General features: G+C 46.1%; 1 protein-coding gene across 1 annotated transcript; it reads right to left on the minus strand.

The window, feature by feature from the left end:
* Positions 1-1056: 1056 nt before the first annotated feature.
* On the minus strand, positions 1057-19848 carry UNC119 (unc-119 lipid binding chaperone). Its single transcript, XM_036395034.2, has 5 exons — positions 19694-19848; positions 10059-10172; positions 9074-9176; positions 8191-8363; positions 1057-6807 (listed from the first exon to the last, which is right to left on the minus strand). Exons 1-5 carry the CDS (start codon positions 19812-19814, stop codon positions 6695-6697), a joined length of 624 nt encoding a protein of 207 aa, XP_036250927.1. The 5' UTR covers positions 19815-19848; the 3' UTR covers positions 1057-6694.
* Between the last annotated feature and the right edge of the window lie 406 nt (positions 19849-20254).

Genomic DNA, 20254 nt, shown 5'->3' on the forward strand with positions numbered 1-20254 from the left:
TAATGCAGGGTATTTTTGGCAGACATTTAACACTGTGGAGTTTTCATGGGAATATTTTTTTTCTTTTTCTTTTAAGGCTCTTTGCAATCTCAGATGTCTAAGCAAGTCCAGGTAATCAGAGAGACTGTTTAACCTGCTTTATTAGTTATTAGCCTTGATTTTGGTCTTTTGTTATTTTTTTTAGGTATTCTGTGAATCAGCATCCAGTCCTTGCAAGAATTCCAAGTCACAATCCAAAAGGGAAACCCTTGTATTAATAAATTCCTCACTCAAATTCCAGCACACAACGATGTCCCCCAGGATATTGTGGCAGTGAGGAGTCCCCAGGAATTCTGTGGAATCAAAATGAGTTATAGAAGATATTTTCTGAGAAAACCATCCTACTTCTCTTCTTCTTAGAGTTGTTCTGCTCCCAGAGAAACACAGAGGTATTCCCAGGAATTTCTGAATAAAATATCAAAGCCACCAAGATGGAATTACCACGGTAAAAATCACTTCAGCCCGAGCTGCTGGTTCAGTTTTAGTCAATAAGGCAGAGACAGCAATTTTCACATGAATTTCAAAACTTGATTCTCCAAAGTGCAGCCAGAAATTCTTCAGAAGCACAACCTGGTGCATAAGAGTGATCCAGGGAACTCCAAGGTTCTGTTAATGTACTTTGAAACTAATTTATTTTTCTCATTTTTCATTTTTTCAAATTCTCAAATTGAGTTTTCAAACTTGCAAATTTTTTAAAATCACAACCTGATACACAGCTGTGATCTGTGCAACTCCAAAGTGCCATTAATGTAATTGATACCAATTTATTTTAATTACACCCCAAGACATTTTCCCAATCTGAAAGTTAAATCCCAGTTGAACAGTTTTAATGTGATGGTTTTACCCACAGAACTACCCAAACCACTGCAGAGTCTTTCCACCAATCACCACAAAATGAAGCTGCTCACACACATTTGCACAAAAACTGGAGTTTGAATATTGATGGAAGAGACCTGAAATGAAAGTTTGAATGCTTTTTTCACAGAAATATTTAAATAAAATAGACAATCACCCTCGTTTCTAGGATCAATAATTTATTTCTTTTTTTTTTTTACACATTTTGCAGTTTGTTACAGGAGAAGAAACACTTGCTAATGGAAGTGACATGTTTTTGAACCATTTTCCAAGGTAATGGAAAAAGTTAAGCATATTCCCTAGGATGCACATCAATGACTAAGCTGCCAATATTAAACCAATTGAAGCAAGTGCAGTCCCTATTTAAACCTTGTATAAATTAATTTAAGGACTCTCCTTCTCCTACAGGAAGACTAAATTGTAGCAACTAATTTTATTTTTTTTTTAATCCTGAAGTCTCAATCTTTTCTCTCTCTCTCTGCTTAATCTGCAAAAAGTCAAACAGGCTGAAGCCAAAGCCACAGAACGGATTCTGTGCCAAGGTTCCTTCTATTCCTGGTGATCTCCTCAGTTCCCTCCTGTCCCAAAAAGGAAACAAAGGACTCCCAGTTTTCTGAAAACCAGATTCTCTGCATGACAGTGCATTGCATTGCCACAGGATGGGCCACAGTGGATGTTCTCCTAGCAAACAAATCATTACCAAAGTACAAAGAATTAGAAATTAACTCAGTAAAAAGGCTCCTAACGTTTTCCCAGTGGTATAGTAACCAGAATCCTACTTTCCTTCCGCAAAAAATAGATTTTTTTTTATAAATACATTTTAATACAGACAATTCTGTTTCTATGCCAAGAAAAAAAAAAAAAAGTCACATTCAAACAGGTTTGCTGGGTGTATTCAGATACAAGCAGACACCAGAGCAGGCAGGAGCACAGGGGGTTTTTGGGGGGCTGCAGACACACAAACACCATTTCACCCACTGACCAGTGATGGGGAGAACAACTGAGCTGCAAGGTGAGACCCCGAGTACCACAGCCCTCAAATAAATCAGCAATTTCCATGTGGATTAAATGATATGAACTCTCAGTGGTATTTAACATGAATATTAAAAATCCTCTATAAATTTAGGCAGTGTTTAGGCTGGGGGTAGAGAGAAGAACCAGGAGCAGGACCTCCCAGCTGCCTCAGACCCAGGAGAAAACTGAGTCACTCACCATGGCCTTGAAGCTCTTGGGTCCAAATAGCTGAATTTGATGCTTTTTCCTGTCCTTGTCCTCCTTTCCCTCACTTTCCCCCCAAAAGGCAGACAAATCTGCCCAAATTTTGTGCCACACACACAGTTCCAGCTGCTGCCCCACAGCCCCAAATGACAGCAATGATTTCTATGGTTCCCTTCCTAACCAGATCTAATTAAAACTGAGCTGTTAACCACCTTTTCCAGGCTATGAATAATTAATAGAGCATTTTTATAATACTTACTAAATATGACAGTTGGGTATTAGCATTTTCTTACCTTAAATAGCCCCAATCTTTGCATAACTAAAAGTTCCCTGCAGCTTTTGTCTTTAAGATTGGGGGTTTATTTCTTATGGGTTGATATGTAGGATAATTCTCAATATACTTCAACAGTTTTTTCTCAAATTGAAGAGATTTTGGAAGTTGCCTGCATGTTTCACACACAGCCAGCCACCACTGTGACACTACACAAGGTTTTGGAATAAAACTCAGAGGACAGAGGTGGAAAATAGAGCATCTTACTGACCTGCTCAAAAAACAAGACATAGAGAGAGATTATGAGCAAGAACTAAACCCCAGCAGATAGTTTTCAACCCTGGGGAGACTTCCTACATTAAAATAAATAAATAAATAAACTCTTCTGAGTCAGGAAGGGTGGATCATTCAGTTATTTCAGAAGTGTCACCACATAACGGATAATTCAGAGAAACAATTTTGGCTTTTGCCACTGAACTGAGAGCAAAGTTTCTAAATTTTCAACCACAGCTGATGTGTTAATTATAAAAAAAAAATTGTTCTCTCCCTGCCACAGAAGTGTGAGATATTAGAGCATGCAGCTCACCACCAATGTATTGCTGCTTTCCTTAAAAACCCTGACTATGAAAGGAATCCAAGACTGACAAAGTGAAGAAAATATGTCAAATTATAATTTCCCTGAAAGAATGTGTTGAGCTGTAATTTCCCTGTCTCTCAGAAAAATTATGTCACTATTAGCACTCAGAAAGACTTAGTTTCTTTTTCCAAGATTAAGTCACTGTGTAAAGCACACACTTAATCCTGTTTTATGACAGGAAACAGAGGGCATTATTAGCAGATAATCTTGGTTAGCTCTTGGATGTTTTCTTTCACTTTGAGAAATTCAGATCCCAAATTGCCAGTCTGGCTTGTTAAAACAAAGCTGTAGTGCTAATTAAAGTCATGTTTAAAATGAGATCAAGGAAGAAAATACAACAATTCCTTTTTTTCCCAGAGCCAATATTTGGTGATTTCGCAATGAACTTCCAAAGTAAACCCAATAATGATGAATGTTAAAATACAAAATAATAGCTAGGCAAGAAGATTAACAAATTCTTCTGTGAACAATGCTGCTAAGACTTTATTCTCAACTGGTTTATAATAATAAGAACCAGCTGCCAGTTTAAGGGAAAAAATGTGGGTTTCACAACTGGGCTGCAAACTCAGCTCCCTTTCAGAAGGAAGTTGAAATTATTGGGTGCTGCACAAAGCTTGGTCTTTAACACTCAGTTTTGAAGGTGGTTTTTAAGCAAAGCAAGGACAGAAGTGGCATGAAAACAGCAACTCTACAGCCAAAAGTTTTGAAGAAGCATTCTTTTAGTGCTGTTTATGTGCCTCATGTCAACACCACACGTGATGCTGCTGCATGAGCAGGTGGGAAAAGGACAAAATCTCTCTCCTGGACAGTGATTCCCACGCGTTTGCAAAGATGGTGGATGTGGATGGCCTTGAGGAAACGCTAACAAATAATTCCCAAGTGAAACAGAGAGGTAACAGTGATAACTTCTCCAGTGGGACACAGAAAAAAAGCACCTTCATTGCACTTCCCACAGAAAGTTCTGTTGTTTGCCTTGGTTTAGGAATCGGAATTTGCTGCTTGTGACAAACTCTGGGAATTTTAATAAGAGTAAAATTGTCCTAACTGAAATACTAAAGCTAAAATTGGTTGAAATTTATTTTATTGAAAATGTCCAATCTTTATTTCTGCCTTAAAAAAATTTCTAATAATATTTAGGCAACAAACTCACTCAATGTAATAGCTCTCATATGATTCACAGTAAATTTTCTGTGAGACTGGAATTACTACATATATAAACTGAATTATAAAAGATTTCAGAGAGGAGCAGATGATAATTCATCCTCTTGTGTTTAACCTCAAAACTACACTAGAAAAATGTCAGAAATTCCATCCACACTCTGCACTCCTGGGAACACAGTGACTTTCTCTTGGTTCTTTTATAAGGGGCATGTCCACTACTCAAATTTCCCTCGATTACAGTAATATTTTTATGGAATTACTATTCTTTTTTGTAAGTCTTAGAAGGAGATAGCATAAAAAAGGAGCAGAACATAACTATTTCAGAGGAAACTCCATCAAATGACCCAAAGTACAACTGATCTCATCACGACATATTAAATAGATGACTGGCAATTCTGGGCAAATTCAATTCCTAAAAGTCTTAAAAAATCTTATGCACTGAAGTGACTGTTATGAACAGCAGGTGAAAAATATCCCCCAAAAAACCCTGTAAAGGGTGGTAATTATTAACATGCACTCTATTTTGTCTTTAAATTAGCATTTTTTTTCTCCTGCAAATTGAAACAAAGCTCAGAAATACCTAAAACTTGCAGAATGTGATTGGATATATGATTTAACAGCTCTGATGAAAAAAAAAAAAAAAGAAAGAAGTTGGGGGAGGAATGAAAACATTTTTGAACCTATTTCCATCTTTAGTAATTATTGTGCTATAAAATTAATGGTCAGTAGCTCAAAGTACAGCACAAATAATGAGGAAATCCTTTGTATCTCTCAAACTGATCAGTCAGCTGTAGACTACTTGTATAATTTAACACACTAGAGACAAAAAATAGTGATAAATACAAGTCTCACTGTGATAAGAATTACTACAAGCTACTACTTGTGTAAAATCAGTGAACTTGACACACTTTTGTAGCTACCAAGCTTAATAAAAACTGTGCTGTAACCTAAAATCACTGGTTTTTTTTAAAAAAAAAACTGCCTCCTCTCTCAGCAGTCAAAAAAGCAAAGCCAAATACAAATGGTGACACATTGAAAAGTGACCTACAACCCCAACAAGAGCACAAAAACCTCCCTGGCCTGAGGCTACACTTGGAATTGTTTGTCCTGTCTGACACAGGCTGCGACTACAGAGATGCTCATCACAACTGGAAATGGTATTTTTATAAAAATTATTACAATTATTACACCTATCTGAGGCTAACATAGAATGTTCCACTTCAACTCACAGAATTAGACATGGAGACATCAAGTATTTATAGAAATATCTACAGACTGCAACTGTCTTTTATTTTTGTTGTTTTTTTCTTTTTTTTTTTTTTTTAAGTATCAGTGAACTGACCTTCAGAGTAAGGGTTTCATGACAACAGGTCACCCCACACTAGTTTATTCCTGGTGTTGCTATTTCTTGGGCTAAATTGGTGTTAAACTTCTTCCAGAAGAGAAGAGAGAACTCTTGCTATTTTTTTTCCTGTGTGTTAAAGTTTTAGATTATTAGATTTAGCTTCACCTGTATTATCTGATGAGAAATGTTTTTAACAAAGGGGAAACGCTGTCTTAACCTCCTTTAAATGCAGATACACATAGAAAATTGGAAATTCCACACTCCCCAGCTGCCCTAGACAATTAAAATGTTGCTGTAACAAGCAGTGCTGAAGTCCTTATCTTGGTATCGAGCAGAGATGAAAAAAATAGACATGGGAAATGTGTGGCATGAAAAGGCTGAATGTTAAATATAGCAAGAATGTTAAATAAAGCTAAAATCCTTCTGTTTTTCCTGATTATTCTGCAAAAAACTGTAATCAGTGGAATGTGCTTATGGAGGTTCATAGACCCACAATGCCATTTTACCTTCATCTGAAATGTAAAAGGAATGTAAATGCAAAAACACCCAATTAACACAGCTCTGTCACTGAACTATTGCTCTTCATTGCACGTTTTGGTGTTTCCAAGGTTAAACAGAACATTACACAGAAGGATTGAAACCAAAGGATGAAATACTCATGGAGAGAGCCATTCTAAAGATGAAACTTGCCTTTGTGAGATGTTTTGCTCGATATTTGCAACAGGCTGGACAAGTTAAATTGGCCTTTGAAGCATCCACAAAGAGAAACAACCACCCAAACCTCTGCCTTTACATCCATCCACACCCATGGTTTTCTCTGATTACATTCTTTGGGGAAGCAATCCTAAAAGATACTTGAGGGCAAGAACATAAATTCACAGAATTAGGGCAAAAACCCCTCAGGTCCCACAAGGCCATTTTCAAAGCAGACACTGAAAAGAACTTAGGGAAGTGGTATCCAAAGATCATGTTTTAGCTTAAAAACTTCTGAAGAACTGGGTCTGCTTCAAAGCTCAAAAGAGATGTCATGAAACTCCTACTGTGGCAAAGAGTCCTTGGTTGGTGGATCCTTGTCCAGGTGACACTGCAGGAGCTGGAGGTGTTGGGATCCCTGACGACTTCCAGAGGGAAGGGGAGGCCAGCATGGCTGGGGCCACCCAGCCCAGGCTCAAGGTCCTCCACTGTATGAATAATCTGCCTTGTTGTGCATCACCAGCTTGTTGTCTACAAAGTAGAAACTGTCCGACTGTGTCTCGTAGGGATGCAGGATCATCTCTCGAACTGTGAGGGGGGGGGAAAAAAACCCAATTAACCAATTAACAGGGACATATAGGAATGTGCTCCCTGTTAACGGAGCGACAAAACTGTCCTTTGTCTCCTCTAAAAGGAAAAGAGCCCAGAAGTTTCTCTGCTCAACCAGGTGAGAAGACACCTCACAGGACCTGGGGGACTTCACCTCAAACTTGGACAGGAGCCTAAAAGTCCCACCTGAGCAATTTACTAGAAAAAGAAGAGAACAAAGAAACTCATGTTTTTTGTGAAGTGTTTTACCAGAGGCAAGGACCTCTTGCACCTGGATCAGTTTTTCTCTGTGAAGAGTTTTGTTATTTTGCCTTTTATTAAATTTTTTTTTGTTTCCAACACTACCACAGAAGCCATCCTGCTGATTTTATACCTTCTAAGGTAGCTTGGGTGTGAAATAGATCTCCAAGAGTTTATGAGACCTGGCTAGAGGAGACCCTGATTTCAGGAACACTCCCCAATGCTGGGCTCAAGCATTGTTCAGCATCCCCCAAGCAGCTGCAAAATCAGGTGGAAAAGCAAAACCCAAATGGGAATTGCCCAGACCACCCCTTGTTGGTATCTTTTAAATAATTCAAGCATAATTATGGAGGTTTTATGTTGGAAAAGCCCTCAGAGGCCTTAAAATCCAACCTGAATTCACTAAACCCTTGTGCCACATCCACACTTTCTTTGAACAATTTCAGGGATGAAGAATGTTCATAATCCAAATATATTATGGCACCATATAAAGGGGACCTCAGAATAAGAACCCATTACATTTTAGGTTGGGGTTCTTTTTGTTTTGTTTTTAAAAACAGTGGTAAAACAGCAAACTCAAAGTAAATTTGTTCTGGCCTGACAGCAGGGCCTCACTGTATTTTCCACAGACTGCAATATTAGTGCTGACACACACAATTAGGGGTTGTAAAGAGGAAAATCACAGAGATTTAGTGCTTGTGCTATTGTGTCTTGGGAGAGAGGAGAGGAAATAAAAGTTATGTTCATACTAAAACCTCTCAAGCTCACAATATAGCACATCAAACATTAAAACAGATCATAACATTTAAGTTATCCATTTATTGGATGTCTTTTTAATCTTATTTTTTGCTTGTTTTATAACACAATTATCTTTTTTCCCCCTGATACCAAAGCTTCTCTTTTATGAATTAAAAAAAAAAAAACAAACCCAAGCAACTGCCTGGTGTGTGATGAGATACATCCTACTAGAAAACAAAATCAGTGTTAACACAAATATAAAAGGATGAATTATTCCACCCCACCCACTCTCTAGAGACAGCTTTTAAGAAGGGGCTCCCCCAAAACACCATGAACATCATGGTGTGACAACCCAGACATGAAAGTTTATAACAAAGAACTTACTGAGATCCTCCGAGAGCTGGGGGAATTCATAGATGTGCTCACAAGTATTTTTACTGCTGGGGATGCAGAAGCCAAATTCAAAATCAAAACTTTTCAGCAGCTGGTCACGGAAGTAGTGCCGCTCAATCATACGGAAATTATTAATGGGTTTGTCCCCTACTGTGAATTCCACCCTGAAAAAGAAGGGTAAAACTGACGTGAGCTTTCATGCTTCAATAAGATCTGCAGTATTCCTGCAAGGCAGAAGAGAGCTCTGATAAAAAAAAAAAAAGCCAAAAATATAAAGCAACAGCACTAATCAAATTATTGTTTCCTCTTTTACTTAAAGCACTCTACAGGGACACACTACAGTATTAGATAAACACCTTAAAGCTGCCATGGGCAGGGACCCCTTCCTCTACCCCAGGTTGCTCCAAGCTCCATCCAACCTGGCCTTGGGCATCTCCAGGGATGGAACAGCCACAGCTTCTCTGAGCAGCCTGTGCCAGGGCTTCAGCATCCACAGGGAACAATTCCTTCCCAATATCCCATCCATCCCGGCCCTCTGGCACTGGGGAGCCATTCCCCCTTGTCCTGTCACTCCAGATCCTTTGCAAAAGTCCCTCTCCAGCTCTCTTGGAGTCGCTTCAGACACTGGACAGTGCTTTAAGGTCTCCCCAGAGCCTTCCCACTTTATTTTGCCTCTTTTACCATCAATCCCTTCAGCACCAGACCTAGCCGTGACTAAACCTAAAGCGACAGAGATTTGGAGAGCCTCATAATAAATGAAAAAGCCCCCTGTTCAATCACCTTCCTGGCAGGATGAACATGGAAAAGAGGGTTTTTTTTCCCCAAGATTTCAGCTGTTTTCTGTGCCAGGCCAAGGAGGAGGGGGGTTACTCACGTGGCTCCCACTTGCCGCAGCCTGAGGAAGGCCGGCGTGAACTGATAGCGCACGAAGCGTCCGGCGTTGGGGTCCACGTCCTTCCTGTCATTGTGCTCCCGCTCTGCAAAAGCCCAAGGAAAGCTCTGTCAGAGCTGCCTGAGAAACACAAACTCAGGGGAAATACCTGTGGTGGTGTTCTTGAGCCACCTAAGCCAGGGAATGGCTCTGGTGCTGAGCTCTCCCCTCCTCCTGTCCTGAGGTGTCCGCCCTTGGTCACTCAGAGGTGGAATGCTGAGAGATGGCCCTTTGGTTGGAGTAATTTGTTATCTTCTGGATTTCTATTCCTCACATCAGGACTGCAGAGTGACTCTGGACAGGCCATTTCCCCTTAGCATGCTTGGTTTGCTACCGATAAGCTACAGATAATTTCTTCTCACCTGCAGGGAGGTGGGGAAGGGCTAAAAGTGCTTGGCCAGGAAAAGAACAGCTGCCCTGGGTTTTTATCACCACTGGCAACAGGCAACACTTGGATGCTTACAAGTAACACCTAAAAATTATTCAAACAAAAAAAATAAAAAAGGCAAATGTTCAGTTTGTTTCATTTGCCTGTTGGCAGTTTCTCCCCTTTGGAAATACCATTTTCCTGACTCCTCAGTGAGAGATGTTAAACTAACAGCTAAACTATGTGCAGGGGGCACAAGCTGAATAACAGCCAAGAAAAAACCACCCAGTGATCTCCTCCTCCTCCTCTGCTCCTGTTTACAACATCCATCTGTCCCTTCCCATCACAGATGGCAACAGGAAGAGCACAGCAGCAGCCAGCTCTGCTCACCCTGTTAGTACAAAGAGACACCTGAAAAACATTCCTGCTGCAAGATGGGGCTCCAGCCCTCCTGCAGTGGACAGACTCTGTTACTTTTGGGAAATGTATGGAGTTAAAGGAGTGGGGAAAGGCAAAAGAAAGCATTTGCTCATGGAAACCTTATTTTGTGTGTGCACTCACCTGAAGCTGCTGGCTTGGTGATTTCAAACAAGACTGTGCCAGATTCCATGTCCCGGATTTTGAACCTGGTGAAGTCTATCTTGTAAACATTTTCCTCAGGAGTGCACAAATAATCTGCAGGGGGAAGCAAATTTAAATGAGGGCTGCCCTGAAACACCAGGAATTTCTGCCTGCTCTCTGGAGGCCACACCAGCAGGAAGAGCAGCCCAAATGCATCTCCACTACTGCCTGTTTTAATTCAAAACTGATGCCTCTGAAGACAGTCTCAGTTCTGGAGGCTCAAACTGCCCTGCTCAGACAGGACAGGGGAAAGAATGCTCTCCCCCAGCACACAGAGGTCATCACCTTTTTCCAACTCTGTGCCAGCAACTCCTGCATCCATTTGCTCCCAGACTAGTCAGCACCTCCATCAAATCCCAGCCTTTCCAGGGTTAAGAGGCTTTGCCTGTTTTAAAAACCGCCCTGTGGCAGAATGCGAGGGCTAAGCAGCTTTGGGAGCTAAGCTGACTGCACTTAACTGGAACAGGAGTGTCCTCCCCTGTGCCACCTCCCCGCTCCAGCCCTCTGCAGACAAAGGGTGGCCTCTTCTCACCACACCAGGGCTTGTTTCCCTCAGCACTGAAAATGATGTTGAAGCCTTTCCCTGTGTCAGGAAAACAGGGAGCAGAGCCCTTCCCTGCTGTGAGTATCTTAGAGAGAAAGTCAAAGATGGAATCACAGAGTTGTTAAGGTTGGAAAAGCCCCCTAAGGTCATCAAGTCCAACTTTTCACCCTGCACTGCTGTGCTCACCACTAAACCATGTCCCAAGTGCCACATCCACAGGCCTTTTGAACACTTCCAGGGATGAGGATTCCACTACTAAAATCCCCACAGTTTTGGCCTTCAGCCTTGCTGTGCCCTGAGCCAGCTCCTGGCATAGGAATCATCCTCCTCCCTGGGGAAGGAGCACATACAGCACAGATTGAATGCAGCTCCAATAACTCACTTTACCCTGACAGATCTAAAGAAATGTTCTATGTAGACAAGCCAGGTCAGCTTTCAAACAACAGCGCATTTGATTGATGTAGGAGACTGGTTCTGGAGGTTCCAAGGTGAAAATAAAACTTCAACATTCTAATTCAAAACACTTTCTCAGCTCCTAATTCCTGCTGTTAATCTGAGCTAATCACTTATTTCTGTCTGCTTTCCTATTTCTGAAACTCCAACAAATCCATCCACCTGAGGCTCAGTCCCTGAATACATAAAAACAAGTTACATGTGCTCAGAGCTCAGACCTGCCCATGCCAACCCAACTTCAGCACAGGTCTAAGAAATCCAAGACCACTGTGAAAGACTTCTGAGCTCCTGGGCACAAACACCTGGCACCAGCATTTTCCTAGAAGCCTTTTATTCCTTCCAAATCTCCATAACTTGGAGAACTGTCCAAATAAGCTCAGTACAAGGAACAGAGGTGTTAAATGTTCTCCCTGGCCAGTTTTATTGCGCTCCAACAACCCCATATGGTAAATACTCAAAGGAATACCAGAGAATTTGGAATTTGTAGATGCCCCATCCCTGGAAGTGCTCAAGGCCAGGCTGGATGGGGCTTGGAGCAACCTGGTCTAGTGGGAGGTGTCCCTGCATGGCAGAGGGGATGGAAGTGGATGATCTTTAAGGTCCTTCTTAAGCCAAAACACTCAGAGTTTCTACAATTTCTATAAATGGGTGTTCAGGCAGAGGACAGTGCTCAAAGCATCCCTGGCATTTGGCAGGGATTTTCCCTTCCCTATCAACACAGCACAAGGAAAACTGACACCAGCACCCAAACTGCCAGGAAGAACAAGCTAAAACCTTGCCTTTTTTACTACCACAAAAAAACCCACAAGGCTGTGTTAGGTCAAATATCCCAAGAACTGCACAAAAATCTTCCTTTTGTGTCTTTAACAGTAGCCACCGATGACAGGACAGGAATCTAAACCCATCCCTCGCCTTAGGCCCTGATGTTTAGCATCCCTCAGGGAGATGTCCTGCAATTACACTGTGATTTTGAGCTCTGACACATCAGCCACCCCAATTCCTAAGCCGTCCCACAACTTCCCCGCTCCGAGCACCAGCATGCAGAACACCAACTGATGGAAGCAGGCACAGCTTCCCACAGCCCAGCTTCCCCTCCCTGGGCCCATGGCCACTGGCTGTTCCCTGGGAAGGCTGTTGGCAACAGGCAGCAGTCACCCAGGAGCCCAGGACACCTTCCCTGGAGCACGCTGGCAAATCTGAAGCTGCGCGTTTGTCTGCAAGTTAATTATTAAGTGTTTCTACTCCTGCAGAATTCCTGCCCATCCAGCACCATGGCAACAGCTTTATCCCCCTCCTTGGCAGCAGCGTTGCTGCAGTAACAGTGTCCATGACTCATCTGGAGCAGAGCAGAGCCAAGCAGAGCCTCCAAAGAGGAGTAAACCCCGGGTAGAATCCCCACCAGGCTCCTGCTCATTGATGCCTGCACCCCTACACTGTTATTTTTCAACTCTTTTTGCCCTGACAATATTTTAAACCCTTTTTTTGGGTTGGGTTACTGGGTTTTTTTTTACATCAGCATGCCAATATACAACTGGATGCCATCCGGGAAGATCAGCTGCCAGAATACTGCAATCAAGTGGGTTTTTTCCTCCTCTGGCAGTGCCCAGTCTCCTAGAAAGAAAAAAAAAACCAAAAAACCAGAGGAATATATATATTCCTCTCAGTCTGTATTACATATACATTCCTCTCAGTCTGTACTACATTTGTTTCTGCTGTTCCTGTTCAAAAATCAATCAAAGTAGCCACGTGCTGATTTTTTCCCCCACACGTAACAGGAGCCTGAGGCTGCACTGGAAGGTCTTATTGGGAATGGGCTGCTTGCAATTGGCAGATCCTTCTGCTTAGCTGAGCACTGTCAGATTTGCTAATCTCATCCCATACACACTTATTTTTAAATTACTGTAGGGCCCAGTTGCCCACACTTCCGTGACTCACTGAAATGTCTCATCTGCCTCCCTTATCCTAATTCAGCATCGCCAGGATTTGGGGAAGGGAGGCAGCAGTCCTGGTTATTTCAGCTGGGAATGAGGAGATCAAACCTCCATGGAGGGGATTGTTACAGAGAAACTAACAATGGTGGGTTGATCTCTCAGGATGCAATATTTTCTTGTTTCTTCCACTTCCCCTGAAGCAGGTTGTGCTGCTTCCCTGTTAATAACTGAACCATCATGGTGTGTCCCTGAGCCTTCAGTACTCACCTGATTTAGGGATGAAGGCATGGACACAACAGCACTGCCATGGAAAACCCATCAGATTGGTTTTTATCCTTAAGAACCCACATTTAGTAGTGTAAAAAAAAGGTGACAAAAGAGGAGTACTCCCTACCCTTTCCTAAAGCCCAGGGAATTGCCATATCCCAGACCTCCATCCCCAAACCCTTCCTGGAAACAATTCACCTGGTACTAGCAGCCACTTCTCACTCACACATCACCATTCCTGATGGTGCCTCTCCAGCTCCTCTCCCATAACCTCTGGATCATGCCCAAAGATCTGCAACTGCCCACTTTTAGAGACAATTTCTATCTTAAGACCTATCACAGTTGTGAAGAGTTTGGATCACAACCAACACCACTGTGGTGGTCTGAGGAAGCAGCAGAGGTGATTGGCTTCCTGAATCTGGCTCAATTAGTTCCTCCACAAATTCTCCAATTCCCTTTGTAGGAAACAGTGATTCCAAAGTGATCCCAAACAGTTCAGTGGCCTCTAGCTTTGCTCTCAGAATAAGCAAGTGCTCCTTCCCCTGGTACAGTTCTGAGGTGGTACCTCCACTGCCTAATCCAGGAAAGAGACAGTTTTTATCCAGGAAACCCTCCTGTGCTCCCAAACCCAACCAAAATTACAAAATAAACCAGCAGAGCAATGCCAGCAGGCACTGCCTGTGAACACTGGCACATCCTGAACCCTGGTGCAGAACTCTAAGTGTGTGTTTTAGCAGCTGGTGCTACAGAGGAGCACAAAAGGTGAGGGATAATGCAGAGCTAAATAACACAGGAAAGCAAACAAAGGCACTTTGTCCTCTGGACCTCTCCCTGTCATTTAAATACATGAGATGAGGTTTGCTCCTCATGACAGAAAGCTAAAATTTGATCCTGTATTTCCAAATTTCCTTTGCAACCACCCCATCAGGCCCATTTTATCACAAGCTCATGGGCAATAGGATTCACACTCTTTGTTGTGCTCCTTTTCAAGATCCCTTCTCCATCTCTGCAATCAGGAGGAAGCACGTGTCCCCTCTCACAGACACCAGGGATACTTCTGTGCTCATCAGAGCCTAATCTCAGATGGGGCAGCTGCTATTTTAAGGCCTTAAGAGCCCACTAAGGAAAGCAGAGTGCACCCAGGGTAAGAAAGAACTGAAAATTTGGTCCTGGAAATGGGTGTAAATCAGGAGGATGCTGTACAAGAGACTGAGGCAACAGCAGTGACTTGTAACAGGAATTTCTCTCCCCAACGCAGACAACAACAACAATTTAGGGAATGGATGAGAAGGCTCCTGTAGTTATGCAGGCCTATTTCCTAACATGCATTAACCAACAAGGTCAGGAGCTATTTTGAAGCCAACTCCCAAGACATAAGCCAGGTGTAAAGCCAAGACAACTGCAGAGGAATTGCCAGGAGCTGGAGATTAGGAGATTATCAGATTGAAGAGTCTCAGGAGGAAGCAAAAATAGCCCAGACCCCACGAAGAGGCCGAGCAGTGACGCAGGACATGGAGCAGGACCTGAGGGCAAGGCAGGGCAGGCTTCAGGTGCTATTGATACACCTGCCCAGACAGCCTGGGTTCAGTTAAAGGAAAAAATAAACCATTTCCCTGCCCTCTGCCTCAGCAGTTCAGGCCCTGTGACACCAAGCCAGCCAGGAAACGGGATCTGCTCCTGTAAAATAAATCCTTCCAACCCAAACCATGGGGTTTGGAGAACCAGAGAGCAGGGGATTGCACAGGGAGGGAGCAGCTGCCCTCTGACCTAGCACTGGAATTAGGCTGCTGCAGTGCCCCAGAGGGGAAAATCCTGCACCAGAAGGATCCCACAGGGGTTTTTCCACAGCAGCACATTTACTGTCAAGGAAGCAGAGGGATTTAGGGCAGGAGGCTCCAGGCTGAGGCACTTCCCAAGGTCCCCAGAGCCCCTCAGTTGCCAAGTCCTACTGCACAGCTCACCAGGCTCTGATTTTTGTGGCAGCCTGCTCATCTCTTTTTTTTCTTTTTTTTCTTTTTTTTTAATTTTAGCTAGAGCTTTCCAGACTTCGCCCTCTCACAATTAATTTGATCACAGCCCTGCAGCCTGTGGATGGAGCTGCTCTTCCCCCATTTCCAAGGCACCCAAACACTTTCTCCTGCCCCCTTTCCATGCTGATTGCATTCAAAGTCTGAAACCACGTGCACAACACCAACTAAATCAGCTATTTTTGGGCTGAGCCAAAGCCAAGCTCTGCCCAGACCCTCAGGCCGACTCCCTCAGCTTTCCTCTAACCTTTGCCACTTCCACCAGGGATGGCCCAAACCCACAACCCTGGGAGAAGGAGAATCCCACACCACACACACACTGTGTGTGCTGGCCCCTGGGAATCCTAACAGCTCCCATTGTGCTGTGAGACTTTGGGAAACACAGGGCCCTGGAAAAGCTCACAGCCTGGGTGAGATGCTGAGGGAAGGGTTGTGGGGAGAGCAGCTTGGCACAGCTCTGCAACAAGAGGTCAGCACATCAAAACACAGCCACACATCACAGCCCTGGACAGGGCAGAGCAGGGATTTATTAACCTTGCAGACATCCACAGCTCCTCAGAGCTCCTAATAAAATACATTCTCCCCATTAACTGGGGAGGGAAGTCATGGTCCAGGAGCAGCTTTGAAGATGGATTTGTGCACATCTGCCTCACATTCCTGTTAGTGCCTCCCTCTCTCCTTGCCTCTCCTTGCCTATCAAAACCCCATGGATTTGGAAAGTGATTTCAACATGGATCCTGGAAGGTTTAGTGTTACACGACTTGAACTGCTGAGGCAGAGGGGAGGGAAATGGTTTATTTGGGTTTTTTTTCTTTAATTGTCTGCAGGAAACTGTTATGGAAGTCCCTCAAGAAGAGTCTGGCCTGCCTAACCCACTGAGGCAGCCCTGTGCCAAGCTGGCCTTTAGCTAAAGCTGCCTAGAGAAGTCTCAGAGAAATCCCAAGTGACAGCTCAAGGAAGAGATTACTTTCAGAAATGATTACGTGTGTGCTCCTTATTTTTAGGGTTTGTTTTGAAACTGTTTCCACACATGTAATCAATTATTTAACCCCTTGGTTTCCTAAAATAAAATCAGCATTAGAATAAAACTTAAAATGTAAGATTTGATCTGGTATTCCAGGCAAAGTGTGTAAGTGATAAGCAGGGCAGCCTCAGAGGCTGGAGCTTGTCTTTTGTTACACATCTGACTCCTCTGATGCTCTGGCTGCCTCAGTAATTAATTGCAATTTGAACTGAGCTCTGCCCCACTCCTTTGCTAATCTTAAATTAATCACGTCATGAGCTTTTTCCGCTTTTCCCAACCACAGTTGTGTGAGCGAGTGACAAATCTCACTAATTGCAGAGGAAATGGTTCTCCAGCCTTACACCTGATCCAGCTGGAGCAGAGCCAAAACCAGCCTGGCCAGGAGGCCCAGATATCCCAGAGCAGCATCCCAGATCCACCAGGCTGGACCCAGCGTGCCCAGAAACGTTGTGGGCACAAAGCTGATGAGGAATTTAACACTGGGAGGACACAGAATGCGCAGGGCAGTTCACACAACTCCCCAGTTAAGCTTATTAGAAGCACATTAAGAGCAGAGCCCAGCTGGCTCCTGTGGCTGCCCACAGAGCCACATCCTGCCTCGCCACCCTCCCAGCCCAGCCAGCTCACACTGGGTCAGCTGCACCCACTGGGAGAGCAAAGTCCAGCTGTGCTGCCTGATGGAAGGATGATTAGGGAGGAATTCTTCCCTGTCAGGCTGCTGAGGCACTGCCAGGGGTTGGGCAGAGAAGCTGTGGCTGCCCCATCCCTGGAAGTGTTCAAGGAAAGGTTGGGTGAGGCTTGGAGCAACCTCATCTAGTGGAAGGTTCCTGTGTTCCTGTTCTTGGTGAGGCACTTGGAACAAGGTGGTTTTTAAGGTCCCCTCCAGCCCAAACCATTCTGTGCTACAGCCAGAATTCCACCTCTCCCTGGAGACCTGGAAGGCTGCTCAGAAACAGAGCCAGCTCCTGGTGTGAGCATTCCTAAAACACACTTTGCCTGTGGTACCAAGCCCTGCTGGGCTTTGGTTGATGAAGCAACCCTAAAACACAGCCAGCCCTCCCTGGGTCCCAGGCAGGACACAGTTCCATGTGTGAGCTGAAGTGCTACTGGCCCATGAGTTTGGATAAAGATGGATTATCCTCTCTCTGGAACAACAAAGGGCAGCCAGGGCACCAGGACATTTCTGCTGCAGCCCCACCACCAACTCCTCCTTCAATTTCAACCTGTCAAAGACAGAATTGCTGCAACAGGGTGTGGTGTCTGCCCTGACACCCAGCACATCCAAAAGGCTGGGGCAGCTGTGAACTTCTCTCCCACAGCCTGGTCCTTCCTCCTCCCCTACCTGAAGCAGAAGAGTGGAACAGTTTCACATTGCTATTTCTGGCCATCTGTTTTTAAGGGTGTAGAAATGAGCAAAGGCCATAAAATGCCCGAAATAATCATGAGGTGTTAAAAATCTGAAAAATATTCTTTGCTGTCTGTTAAACCCACCAGGATCAAAACTGAGCTTGAGAAGGGGAGTTGCAAAGTGTTCCTGGGTGATAAGATACAATATGCTCAACATGGGTGCACTGTTTATCTGTATCCCCAAACTCACCGAGGGTTTCAGGTGTGGGGGACATTTCCTGGCTCCCACACATCCAGCAGGACAGGAAGCACTTCCCAAGGTAAGCCTGGGCCATCATCACAGTGCCTGGCTCTGACCCTGGTACCAGCAAGTCTCAGCAGGAGGGGAACACAACATTTTCATGCGTTTCACATCCTCCCTGTGCTCCAGAGCACTCTGACCCAGGGATGAAGAGGCAGACAACAACCAGCTCTGCTCCAAGCCTGGCTCACCAGCTTAGCAATCCCTGCTCCCTGGGAAGGCAGGAGCTTGCACCATCCATCCCCACTGATGCCACACGAGGTGACAGCAAGGTTGTAGGGTGGCCCTGTCCCTTCCAGACAGCCCTGGCGAGGGCAGGGACACGGAGGCTGCCATGAAGTGAGCACACAGAGCTTCACACAGCCATGGCTGGGATTCACCATCCAACTGAGGATGCTGGCAGGATGCTCCAGTGCCTGCTGCGTGCTCTCCCTGCTACAGGCAGGGGATTTCTGGGCAGTGACTCACGCAGCTGCACCAGCAGAGCTCGCAGAAGGCGACCCAAAGGTCCCCAGCAACAGCAGCCCCTCTCCGAGGAGCCTCTGTGAGCCCTTCCTGAGGGCTGACACGAGTCCCTGGCGGGCTGTCCTCCTCCCTTCCTGCTCACACAGCAGCCCCACGGGGCTGCCTGCACGCAGCAGCACCCACAGCCGCATCCTTCCTCTCCAGGGCTCGTCACAGCCCCAGCCTGTGACACCGAGCTGGCTTGGAGGGCAGAGCACTGAGAGGCACAGGGAGCACAGCCAGACCCCCAGGCAGCCCCTCAGCCCTGACAGCCCAGAGAGACAACCCAAAGGTCCCTAGGAGATGGAAAAAGGACTTTTGGGGACACCAGGGCAGATTGTCCCTGGGCATTGCTGGCCTGAGGCAGTACCATGGAATGGTTTGGGATGGAAAGGGACCTTAAAGACCATCTGGTTCCAACCCTCTGCCAGGGGCAGGGACACCTCCCACCAGCCCAGGCTGCTCCAAGCCCCATCCAAGCTCATCTTGAGCACTTCCAGGGATAGAGCAGCTTCTCTATGCCAGGGCCCCACCACTCTCACAGGGAGGAATTTCTCCCTAATATCTAATCTAAACCTGCTCTCTATCAGTGTGAAGCCATTCCCCCCGTCCTGGCCTTTCCCCAGCCCTGTGTGCTGCTGTCCCGAGCTCTTCTGCCAAGCACAACAGCCCCTCCAGGCACACACTCCCACCCACCGCCTCCAAGATGCCCTCAAGACCTCGGATGCTACACTGGAGAGGGGGGAAATGGGTTGGGGGGCTGCTCTGAAGTCCCCCCATGCTGTGGCCAGGGATCCAGCCCGTCCCATTGCCGTGGGCACAGGGTGGGAGCAGACACAGGGAATGGGGTGAGCAGCGACAAGCATCCCAACACCGACCTTTGAGCAGAGTTGGGGGGCTGCACTCAAGAAGAGAAGGGAGAACCCCTGCTCTCCCGCTGGTCCCCAGCCCCCAGGGTGGCACATCCCGCTGCGGGCTCTGTCCCCTGTCCTGCTGCATCCCCACTTCTTGTCCCCCGGGAAGGGGGGCACCGCTTCCCCTTTTCCCTCTGGGTTAGCCCCCTTAAAAGGGCGAACGGCTCCTCTTTTCCCCCCGGTTTAGAGAGGAGAACCGGCTGCCCTTTTTCGCCACGGGGACGCGGTCCCCATCCTCCCCCCGCGCCATCCGCGGCACGCACCGCTGGTGACCCGCTGCAGCCCCAGCACATCGTCGGGCCCGATGAGCGCCTTTCGGCCCAGCTCCTCCTCGGTCCTGGCCGCCGCCGCCGCCCCGGCCCCGCCGCTCTTCTTCACCTTCATGGCCCCGCCGCCGCCGCCGCCGGTGTGAGCGGCCCCGGCCCCGCTGCGCGCCGCCGCACCGGGAGGGGCATCGCCATCACCGCCCCCGGCCCGCCCCCGGCCGCCAGCACCGCCCGGCTCCGCGGGAAGGGGGAGGAACGGGCAAGCAAGGAAAGCGGCCCCTCCACGCTGCTGCCAGGGGCTCAGGGCAAACCCTGTCTGCTGGAGGAGAACGGGGTGTCCCCTCCTGCGAGCCCCCCGCCATGGGGGTCAGCCCCCCAGGTGAGGTGGGGACAGAGCCCACACCTGGCCCGGAGCACAGGGACAGCCGCCTCAACCATCCCCAGACCGACACACGGTGCAGGAGCTGGACGCCGGGCTGCCCCTGGGGGCTCTGCACCCATGGACGGGATGGATTCCAGGAACTGTCCTCCCTCCCCAACCAAGTATTTTTGGCTAAA

Source organism: Molothrus ater, chromosome 21 (assembly GCF_012460135.2).
Source record: "Molothrus ater isolate BHLD 08-10-18 breed brown headed cowbird chromosome 21, BPBGC_Mater_1.1, whole genome shotgun sequence".
Taxonomy (NCBI): Eukaryota; Metazoa; Chordata; class Aves; order Passeriformes; family Icteridae; genus Molothrus; species Molothrus ater.

What these genes read in the sequence shown, in the direction of transcription:
- UNC119 (XM_036395034.2), bottom strand. Translation starts at nt 19,814, where the DNA reads ATGAAGGTGAAGAAGAGCGGCGGGGCCGGGGCGGCGGCGGCGGCCAGG. An exon ending in GCTGCAGCGGGTCACCAGCG is followed by an intron (nt 10,173 to 19,693) that starts GTGCGTGCCGCG and finishes TTCCCCCTGCAG; the next exon opens with ATTATTTGTGCACTCCTGAG. An exon ending in CCAGCTCTCGGAGGATCTCA is followed by an intron (nt 6,808 to 8,190) that starts GTAAGTTCTTTG and finishes CCCCCCTCACAG; the next exon opens with TTCGAGAGATGATCCTGCAT.